Below are 18,590 nucleotides of genomic sequence, written 5' to 3' on the forward strand. Positions count from 1 at the left end.
ACCTTGTTGATCGAAGATAGCTTTTAATCCACTTCAACTTCAAAAAGCTTCTCTAGCATGGAGCAACTGAAACATACACCGTCCCAAAGATATCTTTAGTGCCAATTATGAGTTAGGGATTGATTCTCCCAATACAGACCACATTTTAGCTTCATTTTTTTTAATATATACTTAAAAACTTAAGGTTCTTCGGAGGCCTCTCCTCTTAATCAGTGGCCTGGCTGTTCTGCTCCCCCTGGTACTCTTCTGCCTAGCCAGAATATGAAAAAGGTGCAATATCCTAGCCAAATTTTCCATTGCGGTAATAAAGGAGAAAATTCCTTGCATTCTCCCCCACTTCTAGGCCGACAAGGAAGGTAAGGATCAGTTGCTAAATCCTGATAGTGACATATTATAGGCTACCACATTTTACTTCAGGCGCCAATAGGCAGGGAAAATATACGTTGCCCTCGCCGAGTTTCGAACTCCTAACCTCATGATTTCTAGGCGGGCGGGCTTCCGATTATACCATTAAAGACCGCTTTAAAGAGGAAAAAATACCTATAACTCTTCCTATTAATAATGATTAGTTTTTCTCAGACTTCGTTTGGCTTATTAAATTACGGCAAAGCACTCGAGGGCTATCTGCATTAAGGGAGGGATGCCTTCGTGGAGGACTTTTTAAGGGAAACTGGCTCGTATACACGTTACACATGGGGAAAACCACGAAAGCACCCATGCAGCCAGCCCGTTCGCGGGATTCGAACCTCGGACCGAACTACCAGTGTTCAGCGACGTTACCGCTCGGCCGCTGGTGGGCCCCTTGTTTTCCAGTTAATTAATTTAATGTGGCTTCATGTTTTATAGTTTTACTAGCTTTTACCCACGGCTTCGCTCGCGTTAATGTCCTTAAATAAGTTTCAACTTCGCGTGAATTTTAAAAATACACTCTGCGTAAAATTTCAGTAAATACTGCCCTTCTTCTATACCTATAGACCGCGGATATTTTGTATTTACGTGGAGTGTATCGCCATGAAATCTAGTAAAACTGCTACGTATATTTTCTTAATGACTGAAAAATTTTTGTGAAAGATGACCCGAAACCCGTAAATCCTGAAGGATTTCAAATAATAAAATTAAACAAGGAAAAATTTATAAATGTTACGCTTTCACACCTTAATTACTTAACGGATCATCATGAAATTTTCAAGAAATATTTTTGATATATTAGCAGTGGCGTAGCTAGGGTGAGGCTATCTGTCTCTGGGCCCAGCATCCAAGGGGCGCCTTATTGATGCTACGAAATTTTTGAATGAAATGTTTTCCATTTTTGGCACATAAAATGGGGCGCAAAGGCTTCAGTTGTCCCCAGGCGCTGGAAACTCTAGCTATGCCCCTGTATATTAGAAAAGGTTATAAATGAAATGTTTATTAAATATTTATTGTCTATAAAATGTTTGCGTGGTTCAAACCACGCAAACATTTTATAGACAAGCCAAGCACCTGTGCGCGCAGACAAACTTTTATATCGTTTAACATTTAATGTTCATACAACGGCAATCATTTTAACTATAAAACTTATTGTATAGTTTAAGTTTCAACTGATAAGTTACATTATGTAGCCTATAACCTTTTCTCATCTTTCTTGAAAATTTCATGGTGATCGGTTAAGTAATTAAAAAGTGAAAGGGTAATAAACAAACGCACAAACAAACTCGCATTCGCATTTATAATATTAGTTAGGATTATATAATATTAAAAACAATTTTTTTTTAGTTATGACATAATTACGAATAACCTTGCTTTGTTAAGTTCCCCCACTTTAAAGGTAACCTCTCATATGCATCGCAAAATACAATTCATCTTTCTGTTATATATACAGGCTGACTCATCTTTAATAAAAATCAAACGAAATAAACCGTATTTATATGGAGCAACAAGGCCAGAAATGGAAAAACAGATAAATCTGTATTTAGTACCAGTGCTCCTGGTAGGCACTTGGAGAGCTTTCTGATTCCAACCACAGAGTATATACCGTTTTACGAATTCAGAGTTTGCAGACATTCACTTCGTGTATCAAACAGCTGACGGCAATGGAGGAGCCACTGTAAGAATATATGGGAAAAGGTGCCCAACCACATGTGTATCATAATATTAATGTTTGCACATTTGCATCAGAACCTGTTTCAATGAACATGGTCTCTTCAGGGTAAGAATATAGAATGTCAAATGGCAAAGATCAACCGAAACACCTGGTATATAGGAGGATGGGTCGCATGTTATGGAAGCTGTGTATATGCTTATACCAAAATTAAAATGCACAAACATATATGCAATTGTGGCTCCAACAGGAGTATCTAGAATCAATGGATATTATGCAGCTCACCTTGCCTTTCTTTAATTTTATCTGCAATGTGCCCAGTTATTGCGATGATAATCTGCGATGTATGGTATTTTTTTGCGGTGGTTCTTAGAGACACCTTCATAATAGCACCCAGATATAATGGTGAATACACCTTTATAAAGATCGATCGCTGTTCGAAAAAATAAAATTCTTTGTAAGGGTGCCTTGGCATAAAGGCATGTGAACCTTACAAAAAATCAATCTGTAATTTTGAAAAATGCAACCTCTGTAAGGATACGGACAATTTAAGGCAGGTCTCTTTATGCGAATGGGGTTTTCATTTGCATTGCAGATTAATTAATTAATGATGCAGTGGATGGAATTAATTTTCGGCACTTTTGTGAAAAACAAGATCTTTCTACGGAAACGCTCGTCACACATTTCTCAAAGGGTACATTTATACAAAGTCCAGTGAAGTGAATTTGCATAAAGGTGCCGAAGATTTATTTGATCCTTCGCTTAATTAATTAGTCAGAAGAGGCGTAGCTAGGGTTTTCGGCGCCCGGGGACAACCGAAGAGTTTGCGCCCCTTTCTCTGTGTCAAGAACGGAAAACATTTCATTCTAAAATTTCGTAACATCAATTTCGCGCCCCCTGAATTCTGCGCCCGGGGATAGATGTCCTCCCTTGCCCCACCCTAGCTACTCCACTGCTAGTCAGTAATGAAAACAAAAATTTAACTTACATAAGTATGCACTTTTATGAAGAGTGCTTTTCTGAAGTTAGAAAATGATACTCATCAGGGACGCTCGTCTTCAAGACAGGCGCATTTCTAACAATTTCTTTAGGTAACAAGGATTATCAAAGAACAACGATTTGCACAGGTGTCCAAGTATCTTTATGATGCAGGGCCGTTCCTAGTGAAGGTGGAGAGCGTAAAAGTAAGCGGGCTTCGAAAATCAGGGGCGGCCGGACTTCCGCGATACCTAAATATTTCAAATTCATTGTAAATACTTGTCATATTATGTCAGTACTTGTTATACAATGTGTCATATGTAAGTACTTAGTGAGTATGAAATATAAATTTTATTAATCATTGAGCATTTTGTTTTAAATTTGGGGGCGGCAATCTCGAATGTACTCGGGCATCTAATGGCCTAGGAACGGCCCAGTTATGATGTACTCCTTATCAAACCATCTTCATTGAAGGAAAACTAGATATCTAGTTGGCTTGCTTGATTCTTTTAACAGAGCCCTTGTGATCTAGAATTTAGAAGCTGTATTTATAGATGATAAAGTCCAGTAAAGTGAATTTGCATAAAGGTGCCGAAGATTTATTTGATCCTTTGCTTAATTAATTAGTCAGTAATGAAAACAAAAATTGAACTTACATAAGGATGCACTTATGTAAGTTCAGTTTTCCTCCTTTCTTATAAAGAGGTCTTCTAGATCTCAGTGCAGACTGTGGATTCAGATGAACTCACTGCTACTCAGTCCCATGTTGCGTGACACCGCTTCGCCATTTTTAATATGTAAGTGGATGACTGTTTACTGAGCCTATACCTACTACTACCCAAGATGGGAGAGTAAGATTTTTGTAGGCGAGATTTCACATGATTTCTGAAGATAATCCCATGACTCTGAGCCACTGTTTATGATTCCAACCCGAGTGGCTCCAGCCCATTACGTCATTCATGCATGTGAGTATTAAGTGAAATTTTGTAAAGCAATGGGTTGGGGCATGATGAACCTCTGTCGAAGCTCCCATATTCACATGAATTATTTAGCACGAATTCCTTTCTGAGGAAGACACAAAGCTAGATTTAGACTTGATAAGGCTCTAGGCTGTTTGAAATATAGGGCCCTTTATAAGTCTGTTATACTATATTTTAATTTTAGGGGGGCGAAGAAAGTGGGGGCCCTAAGCTATATATAATAGTAGCTTATATGTGTAGCTTATACGTAAATCCTGCACTGGAAAGACACTTGAGACCAATGTGCATTAAATGGCTGTTGTTTCTGATGTAGGGCTTGCTGGAATAACTGCAAAAGTAGCTACTATTAAGCTACGAAATTGAAGGTGCCTTTGTAAATATTTGGCAATCCATGTGGAGTTAATGACGGGGATGCATTACAGAAATTAGCTGAAATTTCAAACATCGTTTTTAAAACCCTATTATGCGGCTACAAGTTTTGTTAGCTGGTCTTCTTACGTTTATTCAATCGGGCCAAAGCTCTATTTATACTGTTATTAATGTTTGATAAGCCAGTAATAATATTTGATTCACTGTGATAATACAGATAAGTAAACTGGAATCATTCTAGCTAATAAATGAAGCTTTTAAAAAAGTTACATTTTCATTAAAAAAAAGTTTTTTTAATCTTGAATTTAATTTTTCTTTCCAAAAATGTAATTTAGAATTGTAAATAGGCAGACAGAAGAGCATCATGGATGATTAATAACTGCTCGGCGCTAAATTCTCAAATGTACATAAATAAGTATATTTAGTATAATTGTTTGCAGCGAAATAACCTATACCATTCTGTTTGAAATAATTTACTGCATTTTATTTTAATCAAATTAGAAAGCAGTATTATTAATTATACATTCTGAACTGTAAAAACAAGACCTTAAATATAATTAAATGTAGATTGTGAATAAACATAAGAGTAGGAATATAAGAAAAATTATACTATATAACAATTTTATATTTGTTTATTGGCAATAAATAGCAGTTCTAATTTCAATAATTCTATTTACAAGAACTTGCAGAACTTCTTAATAAATTTTGCCAAAATTATTAACTTAACGATCCGAGTTCATCGTTCACTGCAACCGTAACTAGTAACCGTAACTTTGGGCGCCAACAAAGTAAGTGTATCCTGTAATAAATTATGATAGCTAAATTAATAAATACTGTTTAATTTGTGTTTTTAATACATATACTCAGTAATTTGCACACATAAATATATATATATATGTATATATATATATTTATTTTATTTATTTATTTATTTATTTATTTATTTGGGTGTATGCGGTTGTGGTCTTGTATTGTATATGGTTCTATGTTGTTAGTCCGCTGCTGCTTTTTGAAAAATGTATGAAAATGTTGAGAATGAAAGTAGCATAAGTTACTTTGGTTAAATTAATATATACTTTTGTTTGATGACCTTTGTTGATATCTCAGGATGCAAGCGTACATATTACTTTATATTCCATGCTAAATACCTTGATACGAAGCATTTTAACACCGTCAATATTTGTTTTTTCCCCAGTAACACATCTATTCACCATTACCAAACACACTCACTACACAAACACACCTGTGAGACGCTATTTATTGTAAATGAAGACAGTTTCTTCTCCTTTTAACTACACTCATGGACACAATCGTATTTTAGGATATTTTCTACTTCTTTTCCTTTTCTTTCTATAGGCCCTTTTTTTTTTTTTTTCTTCTTTTTCCCTCTATTATTTTTGGGCCATTTATTTTAAATTTTATTTTGTCCCATCTTTTCTTCCTGGCGTTTTGAACTCGTACAAGCTGTACGAAGTTCCTTTTTACTCTCCTCAAATACGAAATTGCCCCTCTTTTTATATAACTTTCCTTCGCACCTATGCTTGATTTTTCGCCCATCGGTGCAGAAAGACTTAGCGGGTGCAAAACGAGACATCTGTCTACTTTGTCTGTCTGTCTGACAAAGTAAGTGCTAATTTGTTATTAATGCAATTTAATATTATTATTTATATATATTATGATATAAATTAAATTTAATTTCATATATTGTCAGAGGATGATAACGAGAATAAAGTAAATTCGTAGTTTAAAACGATTACTTAACTTATCCCTTACTTACGATACTGAGAATTTTTTTTTGCTTTTACTGTATGTTTTAAGCGTTTTTAAGTATTTCTAGATTTATAAAAATAGTTTATGTATTTATAAAAGAGTAGGTTTCTTGATTAATTTTATGATAGATATTTCTTTTAATTTTAAAGCATGAAATTATTTTGTAAAGCTGATTTCTGCAAATCGTATATTTGAAAACATTAAGTAGTTGTATTTAATGTAATTTAAGCAATTTCGTTTATTATTTCTTAAACTTTTGCCCAGCAAAAAAATATTATATATATATTTTTTTTTATAATCGCATATTTGAAAATATTAAGCAGTTGTATTTAATGTAATTTAAGCAATTTCGTTTATTATTTCTTAAACTTTTGCCCAGCAAAAAAATATTATATATATATATATATTTTATAATTTGCATTTCTGCTAAGCAGTTGTATTTAATGTAATTTAAACAATTTCATTTAATATTTCTTAAACTTGTGCTCAGCAAAAAAATATTATATTTTGTTTTTCTTATTATTTGCAGGTATCCTGATAGATATCTGAAGGAACAGCGATGAGTAGCCTTCAGGATGGCACCATAAATTCGGTAAGTTCGTTTTTTCTTGTTCTTTCCAGGTTTGGTAGGTCAGAGTTGTTTCCCTGTCCGATTTCCCTCGGACAGGGAAAACAATTTTGGCCGCCATCTTGGATTTCAAAAACGCGCCAAGAGGCGCGTTTTTGAAATCCAAGATGGCGGCCAAAAATAGCCAAGGGCCGGTTACGGAAAATTTCCCAAAATTTCATTCAGATAAAATTTATTTTAATATTATTATTATCTGGTTATAGGATTATACGAAATGCTGAATACTCTAGGTACATCGTAATCTTCGCATAACCTTTCACATTGGATTTTTCCTTATCATTTTAAAATAAATTGTATTATAAAGATTAAATCAAAGCAAATTACTTTTTTAGAGATGTAAATGTTCTAACTGAATTTTCTTTTTATCACTTATTATTTATTTCCTCTTTGAAAACACATTCATATTTGACAAATAATTACCTCCGCTGAAAATTTTTTGATTGTTTAAAAACTATATTTGTCAATAATGTAATAAAAACTCACTAATCTAATGCTTCATAGGTCAATATAACAACGAATTCAAAATGTTTTAAAAACAGTTCTGTAATCTTTATTTTGTAGTAGATGCAAGTAATGTCACAGAGAAAAAATATTTCAATAAAAATTTCTCCATGTTAATTCAATAGCAAAATTATTTATATTTCAGCGAGAAATCCACTTTCAATGCTTATATAACAGAAAAATGTAACATAAGCATTTTAGAATTTTTAAATATAAGCTAAAGGTTTACTGTACAATTTTATGTAAGAAACGTAATAATTTACTTTCATTCCTTTTAAATCGGCATATTAGTTTCCAATCAACTAAAATTTTTGGCAAGTTAGAGACTTAACACACAGTATTCCGTCACTTAAAATATCAATTAATTGTTCTTTTTCATTTAGAGATACATTGGAATTGAAAATACCAAAGGCAAAATGGGTCACATCTTTTGTTCAATTCTCCTTGCCAAAGTATTGGCTTAGTTTTAAAAGCTTACATTAGTACAAACTGCGACACAGTGTGTCTAGGTAAGATTATTTGTTTCAAAATGTATGTTAATAATTTCAAATATTTTCTCTCCAGTTGCTTTTCCTTCCCAAATATTACAACATAAAAAATATTCTACTGCATCGTTTTCAAAAACATATCTGACATAAACGATGAATTGAAACATTTTAGTAATGTCGGTAGTTTCATCAAGTTTTATAGTAAAGGTTGGATTTTGTATTCTATAGTGTCTGATATGACAAAATTTTGGTGAGAAACGGTATCTTTTTTTAATGCTATTGTCTTTAAATCGTTCCTATATTTTTCTGCATGCATAAATGATGTCATTTTAATTGCTGAAGGAAGAATGAGCGATTCTCCAATTGTATTAGGTTTTTAATTTTTTGCAATTAAATATGAAACTTTTAAGGATGCCTGTAAAGCCTTCTCAGGAACTGTTGTATATTTTCTCAAAAATACCTTTTAATTTTTCATGCTCTCAGCTCATTCCTTACAAAAAATTCTTCAGATTTATTTACTAAATCTTATGTTTAGTTTCCGAGTTTGTTTCGCCGGCGCAAATCTCATTAAGCAGACTTTGTTGGCGACAACGTACAGTATACATATAAAAAATGTTAACAAATGTTAGTTCTAAGAATTTTTTATTTTGAAGGCATAAACATTTTAATATCTTTTAAAATTTTGTAAAAAGCCAATAAAGAAAGATAATAAATTTGTAAAAAGACATTAAGAATTTACTATGTTTTCATGGTTCAACATCCTGATTCGCCGGTTCGTATCACATAACACCACATGATCTCATCTCACGTAAACTACGCTACAAAAATCTAATTCTCTCAGTAATTATCTACATTAATTTCAAGTTAAATCTTAATTTGGAATACAAGTTTAAATGTAAGAATTATTTCAATTCATACAAATAGCTTACTCAGAAATTATGTAAAACCGCAGTGCTTTACTTCGCTACTGCATTCTCATTAGAATTGATGAATTTAACCCTTGATTTTGCCTTTTCTATATTTTTGCCTTCGGGTGAGTGGTGTGATTGCAGTCTAATTGTCTTAATTACCGCAAATGGTCTTGGGGCATAAATTTTAATTATCTTGTAAAAAATCTATGTAGTTGTATGCCAGTATTGAAAGAAACAATATGATAAGAAATGGCTGCGACTTGTTTCGAATATGAGGCGTAAAACGTTGGCAGCGAAGATATTCCGTTTGGCATCAGTAGTACCATTGTTGGCGACTTTATTGTTTGCGACGGCAAAACGGGAAAAGTACTGTTTCTAAATATATTTTTAATTTCGCAGGTTTCATGCTTTCCATGGGCCAAGTTTTCACTACATTTAACACACAATGGATATTCTTTTCCCATTGATAATGCAACATGTAAAACAGTATAAAATAAACTCTTCTTTATATTTACTCAATTTTTTTTTTTTTTTTTTTTTTTTAGAAGTAGAAAGAGAGCCAATGGTTACATTTTAGTTTGCATTTACATTAATAGTTTTTCTCTAAGTTTATTTGATGTTGGTGCATCCATCCCATTTCTCTTACAAGAGATTTTGGGCCATTTAACCATCATGAACAAAATTGCAATGAAAACAAAATTGTTTTTATTATCCTTTGAAACACTACTGAATTTTCCAATGCTTAGGAAATGTTATATGCTTACTTGACAACAAATTTGATTAGAAATAAGAAACATAGCTTGTAAATGATGCGTATTATAATTACAAATTGCCCGCAAGACACTATTAAGATAGCTGAAAAAACTAAATCTTAGCTGCGCGTATGCAGTTGCTTTGAAATTTGATTCGAGCTGTTTGGAAATCATCAAACATAACACATAAATCAAGTGGAAAGCAATAAAATCAGAGTTAAAATATGGAAATGTTTAATTTAAAATTCCTGGCAAATGTTAAAAAACATCCAAAATTCTCTTCAAATTCCGTATATCTTTTATTGTCAAATAAATTTCTTTGAATTTGGTGACCCCCCGCAAATTTGTTCATGACTCCCAGGTTAAAATTTTGTAAAAAAACAAGTTATCAATTGCATTTTGGAAAAAACAATGATTTCAGGCTTGTCTTCAACAGACCAGAATACAATATTTTCAAATTTACGGGAAAGTACAACTTATGTGAAAATTGATAAACATTGGCTGTCCAATGTGAAAAGTGAATTACGGTTTAATATGTTATGTTCATAGCTCGTGTATTTTGATTATCTAACTAAATACAGAATGATCCGTTCTTGCAAACTTCTGCTGGAATAACTGCTAGAATATCTATCCCATTTCAGATGAACAGAAAGCAAGTGTTGTATTCTTATTCAACAATTACAATACTCTTGCATAATACTTACAAGGAATGAGTTAGGTTATTTAACTAAAGTGCAGTCAATTTTATTTCTTATTTACCTGAATGGTGTATCACACAATGCTGTGTAGGCTGGTGACCTAGCGATGATGACTCAAAATGCATCTTTGCATTCAGGCATACACTCTTTATAAGAATATAACCATGCACTGGAGTCCTAGCTTCAGCAGGTACATTTTGTTGAGCTATGCAATCTCTGTGGGTCCTAAATTCTAAAACCTTTTCCACTCCTAAATTCAAAAAATTTTGCTACTTGATATTTCTGTAAATTCCAAAATTTGCATACCTGCCATAACTGCACTGGCTGTGGCCTCAGTTATCCAATATTCCAACAAAATCAAATATTGTAACGTTATTTTAGACCAGACTTTCTTAAACTGTAGATCGCAACCCCCATCTACAGCAGGGGTTCGCAAAAAATTTTAGTAGTTTTGGTATTTCTTAAACTTAATATAATAATTTTACAATTACCCAATATTTTTACACAATGTATCTGAAAATAGATAGAGATAAGACAATACAGACAAAGAGAAAAATAAAAATGTTTCAACGCATTCTGTTTATAATATAAATGTTCATTTTACTTGCTTTGCACGTGATGCTGTCATTTCGTTTGTTAATTAATTAAAATTTTCACATTGTTCTATGTCTTAAAATGAGAAATTAAAGATAATGACCTAAAACTGCAATACTATCTTACAATACAAGTGAAAAAATTGACAGTTTCACTCGTGTGTGTGTCAGATTTTTGCAATGCTTATGGGGTCCCACAAAATTTTCATAAATATTTTGGGATCGTGAAAAAATCTATGATAAAAAAGGGTCACGACTGAAAAAAAGTTTAAGAAGCCCTGTTTTAGACCAATCAGTTTCCTGACACCAACCCAATTTTTTGCCTGTTTTGTTTCTCAGCTGAATTATGTTTCTGGGGGAAATTTTCTATATTTTTACTGTTTCAGCTGAATGGAAAAACATGCTAAAATGTTTCAAATGACTATTAGGGGGAGAGAATCAAATATCCCACATTATTATTATCTCTATTTATCTCCTGTTTTGATTCTGAGTTATGTTTTTGATGGAATTTTTCCATATTACATATTTCAGTTCAACAAAAAATCAACTTTTAAAATATTGAGGAAAAGCATGTACTAAAATGTTTCAAAATGAAAATTTGGGATAAATAAATAAGTTTTTTCTACGAGTTCTTATATATAGTACATAAAGAAATTTAGAAACAACTTTTCACAAAGACTAAAAAATTTAAGTTCAAATGATCTTCATAAAATCCTATAAATGTGGAACAAGAATAATTTAAAATGTAAAAAGTAACACGTTGACTGCCGCGTGCATTTTACGTGATTTGCGCATGATGCCAACTTGAAATTTTTGTTATGCGATATTTATTATGTCGAAATATTATCTACAGAACATAATGTTATATAATTGTGCTTCATGCTGGGGGTCACCAACGACCTCCAAACATCTATAGACCATTTTTGTGATTTATAATTTAAATTTTTACTATTTATTATTCTTCAAACCATTATAGTAACAATGGTACTATTTAAAAATTTATCAGTATCAATATTTATTCTAATTATGTATTTTACTATCGGTCGCGTTGCCAGTGGCACCCACGGCGCTGTAGCCAAGTCGAGTGCAGGTCACCGGTAACCCCCATGGCAGTCAACGTGTTAAAATAAACCATCACAAGAAAAACCAAAAAAGTAGTATAAAAGAACAAGAAAGGTGAGGAATCCAACCAACTTTAACATAATATCGTCAAGAGGAGGTATGTCGAATTTAATTACATTTCCCCTTCTAAAACAAAATCCTTGCTTTTCTGTATCCAGAATCAGCTGATGAACCATTTCAATATATTTTTTATCTTAATAGTTCACCAAAAAATTCTAGTCCTCCTCAAAGCAAAGGAAAATCATTGAATATATCTTCCGATTTAAAAATATTTTTCTAATCTAAAAAGAACGTAATAAAAAAAAAAGAAAGAAAACATGCCCGAAAAAATTAAAATCCTGCAGTGGAAAATCTTTGAAAGCTCAAAATTTAAACACAAAACTTTACTAGAACCTCTTATCAAACAGCAGTAGCAAAGGAAAATGGGAGGGGGGAAGTAAAATCATTATAAATATCTTCCAATTTAAAAAGATTTTACTAGTCTAAACAGGATTTTATCAAGTTAATTTGAATTTCAATTTTTATTCTTCCTGAAAAATTGGTTCTAAATTTCTTTCTTTATATATTTACTAATCAATTTTTAGCAGCATAATGCACAAAAATTTTTGGAAGGATTATAAATTTTCCTTTTAAAAAATTATTTGTATATACATAGTCCAAACACATCTGTATACAGTGGAATACGTTTAACGCAAAATATCAATTAACACGAAATTATGCAATGGTCCTGACAAACTATTATGTATTTTCATGCATTTTGTTTCTCTTAACACGAAAAGGTATCCTTTCTGGAAATGAACAAAATACAGAAAACACTGGTATCGCTGGTGAGATTTAAGCGGGATGTGAAATGAAAGAGAGATGGTTTCACATGTTTCGTAGAAAAGAGGCTAATTTGTCTTTGAGAAGAGAGGCTAATTTGTCTTGAAAAGAGGCTAATTTGTCTGTGACACGAGCCAGTTTTGTTTATCTACGGTACTTTTGCCTTCCACGTCTACAAGCGCCACACAAACATCTCATCTCTCATCAGTTAGCTTTGGAATTCAGTGATGAGTACATGGCAGTGTGAGTAAAAATTAGTGAGTTTGGCTCATATGTTGCACTGCATAGAATTCAGCGACTCCAAGGATGAATGAAAATTATTTTCATTACACCATTTCTCAAAAGTATCAGATTCTTAGGCGCCGAAAGAAATGGAGAAGTAGGATATTGAAACTGAGCTGACATTTAATGAAATGTTTGAGAAAGTTTCTGTATTAATGAACTGTCCTACTGTACTATCGGAAGAATTCGTTGCAGTAGTTTATGATAATGTGTGTACAGCCCCAATTATGGCAGATAAAGTTATTTTGGAATTTGTTCAAAGCTAAAAAGATATCACTGATGCAGATTCTGATGACGATAATAAAATGAATGCAGTTCCTGTTCCCACATCATCCGAAATGAGGAATATCATAAAAAGTATGGACAGTTATTTAGACGCACATTCCAATGGTGAAATGAATAACAAAATGTTTGACAATGAACAATTTGATGCTAAAAAAGACAATGCAAAGAAAAATATCAGATTATTTTTCCAAAACTCAATAAATGTTTTGTTTTTCAAAAACTTGAAAATTTTGTAAATTCCATTAAGTTCTTGTGGATGTTTTTGTTTCATTGTTTTTATTAAATACATGCATATATACATATCTATGTAAATAAAATATACTTTAATAAGCTTAATTTTGTTGAATATATGCTTTTTTTTTTCCCTTTCAATATTCTTTAACACAAAAAAATATTTCAGTCGCCTCAGTTTTGTGTTAAATGATTTTCACTGTATATGTGTTGCACATAAATCCCTTTCTTACATAAAATATAAATGTATGTATAGAATAACTAAATAAATTGTAAAGGAAGTTTAATTAGCAACTATGAAATCTTAAAAAAGTACATAGCATGAAATTTATAATGGCAAACATTAAAAATAGATGAAAGTAAATAAAATTTAACTTATAGAATGTACTTTATAAAATTAATAATAAGTGGTTAAAAATATATTTTTTAATTACTTAAAACATAGAAGTTATTTGGCAGAGATTGTTGGATATGAAATTACTACTTCAAATTTTCAGATTACTATTGTTCATATTAGTCTCAACTTGCAGTCTTAATCCACATAACAACCATTGTAAAAATCACCCGTTATCATATTCCAAAGATCAGCAGCATACATTTTTTTCAAAATCGTGCATAATATTAAATATTGGCTTTTGATAGTCAAGTTGATACAAATAAGATGAACTGTTTTTATGATTTTAGACTAGTAGTTTATTCTTCCATTCACTTATTACAAAATTTCATTTTTTATATGCTTGGCTATCCAAAATTTCAAGAGCTTTTTGGATATTTTTTTTTTTTTTTTTTTTTTTTTGTGTTGTTGTTGAGTTTTTACTATACATACATTTCAGCATTTACATCATCAAAATTGCACAGACACATACTTGAAGTGAATTTACTTTTACAGTTAAACACAGGAACAGGAAAACAAAAAAGTACTTATTCAGAGATTGTATTTCTTTTTCGTTCATGAAAATCAAAGTTCATTACACAAACATGCATTCACACTGCACAAGCATGTATGGAAATTCTTAATACATTTAGTAATCCTGATAATTGATTACGCATTTAGTAAATAAATCAGAAAATATTTTAATGTATAACAAATGAATAGTAAGTAGCTAAGCTTTTAGTTAGTAGTTAGCTTGTAGAAGTAGTTAAGCTTTTATACAACAGAGCATAATAACACAGTTACGAAGATATTTAATGTTATAAAGTTAGGTAATTTAGTAAATTTCAGTTGTTCACCAGAGAATTATGAAGTTCCTTGTATATCTTTATAAATGAAGTTTATTGCTGTTTTAAGCAATTAAACAACTGTTCAAGTTATTTTAATAATTTTGAAATATATACACTAAAAGAAACAATAAAATGCATTAATCTATTTGTCAACCTTGATTTTGGCACGAAAGTCTGCAGAATGCTTCGTAGTTTTTAAGCACATAGAGGCACTGCAATTCTTTCTTATTCCTTGATCTGAAGTTTTCTGCGTTTTTTTTTTTTAAATTTAAATTGCTGTATTGGCACACATACAATTTTTGTATAGTGGCTTCAGATGTGGATAAGTTTTTCGAACACTTTCGTTTGTTTTACTGGCGTCGCTGAATTTTGCGATGAAATGCAGCACATTTATTGCCGAGTATCACCTTCCAGATTTTTCGAATTATTCTCCTCCTTCCTCAAATACACTACGGCGATAAACAATAACCATTCACTAAAGATTTTGTGTAAATTCCCACTCATAATAATTTAAATTGCAAAAATCTCACAATTAGCACCTAAACACACTATTTAGCAGCACAATTCTTTCGAAAGCGCGCCGTAGTAGCATGGAGGTAGGAGAGGGAGGAGGGGCCAATTCCGCATTAGAAGTGAAGCATTGCTTTGAAGCTTGGGTCACCAGACGGGGTGTTCTTTGTTTACATTCAGAAGCTCGCTTGACAAGATTCTGATAGTATTTCGACACACGACAGTTCCATAGAAATCGAAAAAGGGACACTCTCGCATGAAAGAAACATTCATAGTGTGATAGATAATAGCAATTTGTATAGTTTACTGACATTTACGCAAAAATCACATCTTGGTTATTTTTCGATAACTAACAACAGCGATTTTGATTATGAATTTGTTTTATAAAATTCTAAGCTGTTGCACTACAAAAATATAGATTTTAAGAAAATTGCTAAAAGAGATCTGCCAAAATTTATTTTCTAGAAGATTTGAAAAGTTTGAAACTTGATGGCTAAATGTAAATATAAAATTATGTATGTTAAAATATTTGTAATTAGGCACATAGGTCAGATTAAATTTTTATTAAATAGAGTAACGCATGCAAGGGCTATCTGCCTAAAGAGAGAGATGCCATCGTGGAGGAATTTTGAAGAAAAACTGACCATTGAGTGGGTATTAAAAATAATACTTATAATTTTCATTCAAATTATATTCATATATATTTTTTATGTAAAACTTTCGGGTGTATGCTAAATTAGTGTAAATTACTTTACACGAAAAATATAGTGAATGCACAGAAATTAAAGATTTGCACATGCCGGAAATGATAAATAGGAAATATGTATGGGTATTTATGCATGTGCTTGCAAAAAGCATGCATCTGCCTTTGACAAAATACTTAATTATTCATTAAATTATTTATAAATGTATTTGAAATGAAGAATTTATTCACTTATAAACAACTGTGAAAGTACTGTGAAGAAATTTAATGATTAAATGCACCTAATTTATAATGATTATAAATGTTATCTAAATATATAATAACCTTAATATTGAATTGTAAACATAAATTGAAATCCTGTTGACAAATACGTTATAAAACTATTTAAGCAAGAATTGTTTGTATTGGAAAGCAATCTGTTAAAAGGTATTGTAAAGCAAATGCTATGAGATGCGCACTTAAGAACGTACTAGAGTTTTGGAATATGTATTGTTGAAATGAAGGGTAAAAAAAAAAAAAAAAATCTGATAATTAAAAGAATTATTCCCTTTACATTTTATAATAACTCAGTTACAAGTTTTAAATAATACTTAAAAAAAAAAAAAAAAAAAAAAAAAAAAAAAACTTATTTTATTCCCTTTCAGAAATGTTCAGAGTACTATTTAATACCTATTTATACTATTTATAGTCAAATACTATTCAATACCTATTTAATTATTAGGAATTAGCGAAATACTTATTTAAAGTATTTCGCTAATTCCTAATAATTCTCTAATTTAAAATGAACCGAATAGAGCACTAATTATAAATTGACTTACATTTTTCGATTTAAAAGAAGCCAAAAATCATGTCATATTTAAGAAAGTATTTTAGGAAGAAGCTCTATAAATAGAAAAGAAATAATGCATAATTTTAATATTAATAATACAATAAACTTTGATCTTAATTTTTGTACCTTAACCGAATAAAATCGAATTACCTTAATTTTTTTTCTAATGTAATTAACGAAAACTTGTGAAAATATTTCATTCAAATTAAACCATCCTGAGAAAACTGTCCTGTGAAAAGTATAGCATTTAATTCCATTCAGAATGAAATGTTGTTTAAAAATATGTTGTTTTCACATACTTAGGACTCTGAAGTGTTGTAGAAAAAGAAAATATATACATTTATATGTATATTTGCGACGTAATTACAAAATATTTACACCCGAACGCGTCAAATCCCATAGAACTCAATGGTAAATGACCCAATGTTTTGGTCACCACGTAGGGATCGCCGGTGCTTCAGAGCAGGGTACGGAGAAACTTGTTTAGGGTAAGGCTCCTCTAAACCAGGCTGAATCACCAACTTTTCTCTCTTGGCGAGGGAGTGAACGCGCTGCCAATTTTGGCGCGTTTATCGCACACGCTGGCTGAATGTCTGCTGTTTTTTTAAAGATTTATTTTATAGACGCGCGGCATTCAGCGCATATAAACTTTTCGGATAATTTATTAATTCTCGAATAGTATATAGACGTTTTCACCTAAATAAAAATTTCGCGTATATTTTGTAAACATATTCAAAATAACTTATTCTTTAGATGTTTCAGTTTCGTTAGCAGACTATAATAAATAAGATATGAATAAAAACTTTCAATAGTGTCAAATGGGGAGATAGTTAAAGCGTAGAGTGTGCAAATAACTTTATCTTAATGACATTTTAACAAAAATTTCCATAAAAACACTGTAAATTCATACTAAAAAAATAACTTAAGAATATGTTGTCATTTAAGTCTGAGGTATATGGAAATAATTGTGCAAGATTCTGAAGAAACACTTTCTTTTAAATGTGTGAAATATTTCATAACATATATGGAAGAAGAAAGTACTGCATTCTGTGTTTTGGATGCTTTTCATCAAATGTAATATAAATACGAACTAGAAACCGTAATAAAAAGTCCTTCTTCTTCAATCAGATCACCTTTGTGTTGCATTGTACTTGTAATACTTCTAAAAATCCAATTTTTACCTAAATTAAAAAAACAGTTATTCCATAAAAGATAATAACTTTGAACGTATATAGAATTAATTTTGTAATTTGAGTTATGTTACAAAATAATTTATAGTTTATATATTTTATACTAATAATTTAGATAAAACCTGTCCAATTTAAGAATGTGTGTTAATCACATTCTTAAATTGTAAAAGGACGACTTAACCACATGTAATTCATTTCAAAGCATAAAAGAAAGCTTATTTTTTATTTTACACAGCAACAGCATTTTCATGCAGTCAAGATTTTTTAACTGCTAGTTATTATACATAATATTTAATTTTAAACCCATTCTTATTAGAAAGCATAACTAAGAAACTTCTTTTTAAAGCACCACAGTGATTGCAAAGAATGTCGTTAAATTTACAAAAGTATTGAAAATATATTGAACAGCATTATAATAAGAAAGTACTGTACAAAATATGTAAATTTAGCATAACTTCTTTTTTAGTATTTGCATAGTTTCCTCCAAATGAACCTTAATGGGAAGTTATCTTGCGAAAATTTAAAAGTATTAAAATGGCCTCTATTTAAGATGTAACTGCATTTATAATTATTTTGTAATTGCGAATAGATTATATTATTGCAATTAGATTATGCACTTACAATATAATTGCATAAAGTAATGAAAT

The 18,590-nt window shown here is 31.1% G+C and overlaps 1 protein-coding gene across 1 annotated transcript in view; it reads left to right on the forward strand.

Moving 5' to 3' along the window:
- Positions 1-6,720: 6,720 nt before the first annotated feature.
- Positions 6,721-18,590, forward strand: part of LOC118201201 (guanine nucleotide-exchange factor SEC12) — a 142,696-nt gene continuing 130,826 nt past the window's right edge. Inside the window, exon 1 of the mRNA XM_085807127.1 lies at positions 6,721-6,769. Within this exon, the coding sequence (XP_085663253.1) occupies positions 6,737-6,769 (33 nt within the window). The 5' untranslated portion in view covers positions 6,721-6,736. The remainder of the gene's footprint in view (positions 6,770-18,590) is intronic.

This window comes from Stegodyphus dumicola, chromosome X1 (genome assembly GCF_044657685.1).
Source record: "Stegodyphus dumicola isolate Sdum_Otavi_A_Nest chromosome X1, ASM4465768v1".
Lineage (NCBI taxonomy): Eukaryota > Metazoa > Arthropoda > Arachnida > Araneae > Eresidae > Stegodyphus > Stegodyphus dumicola.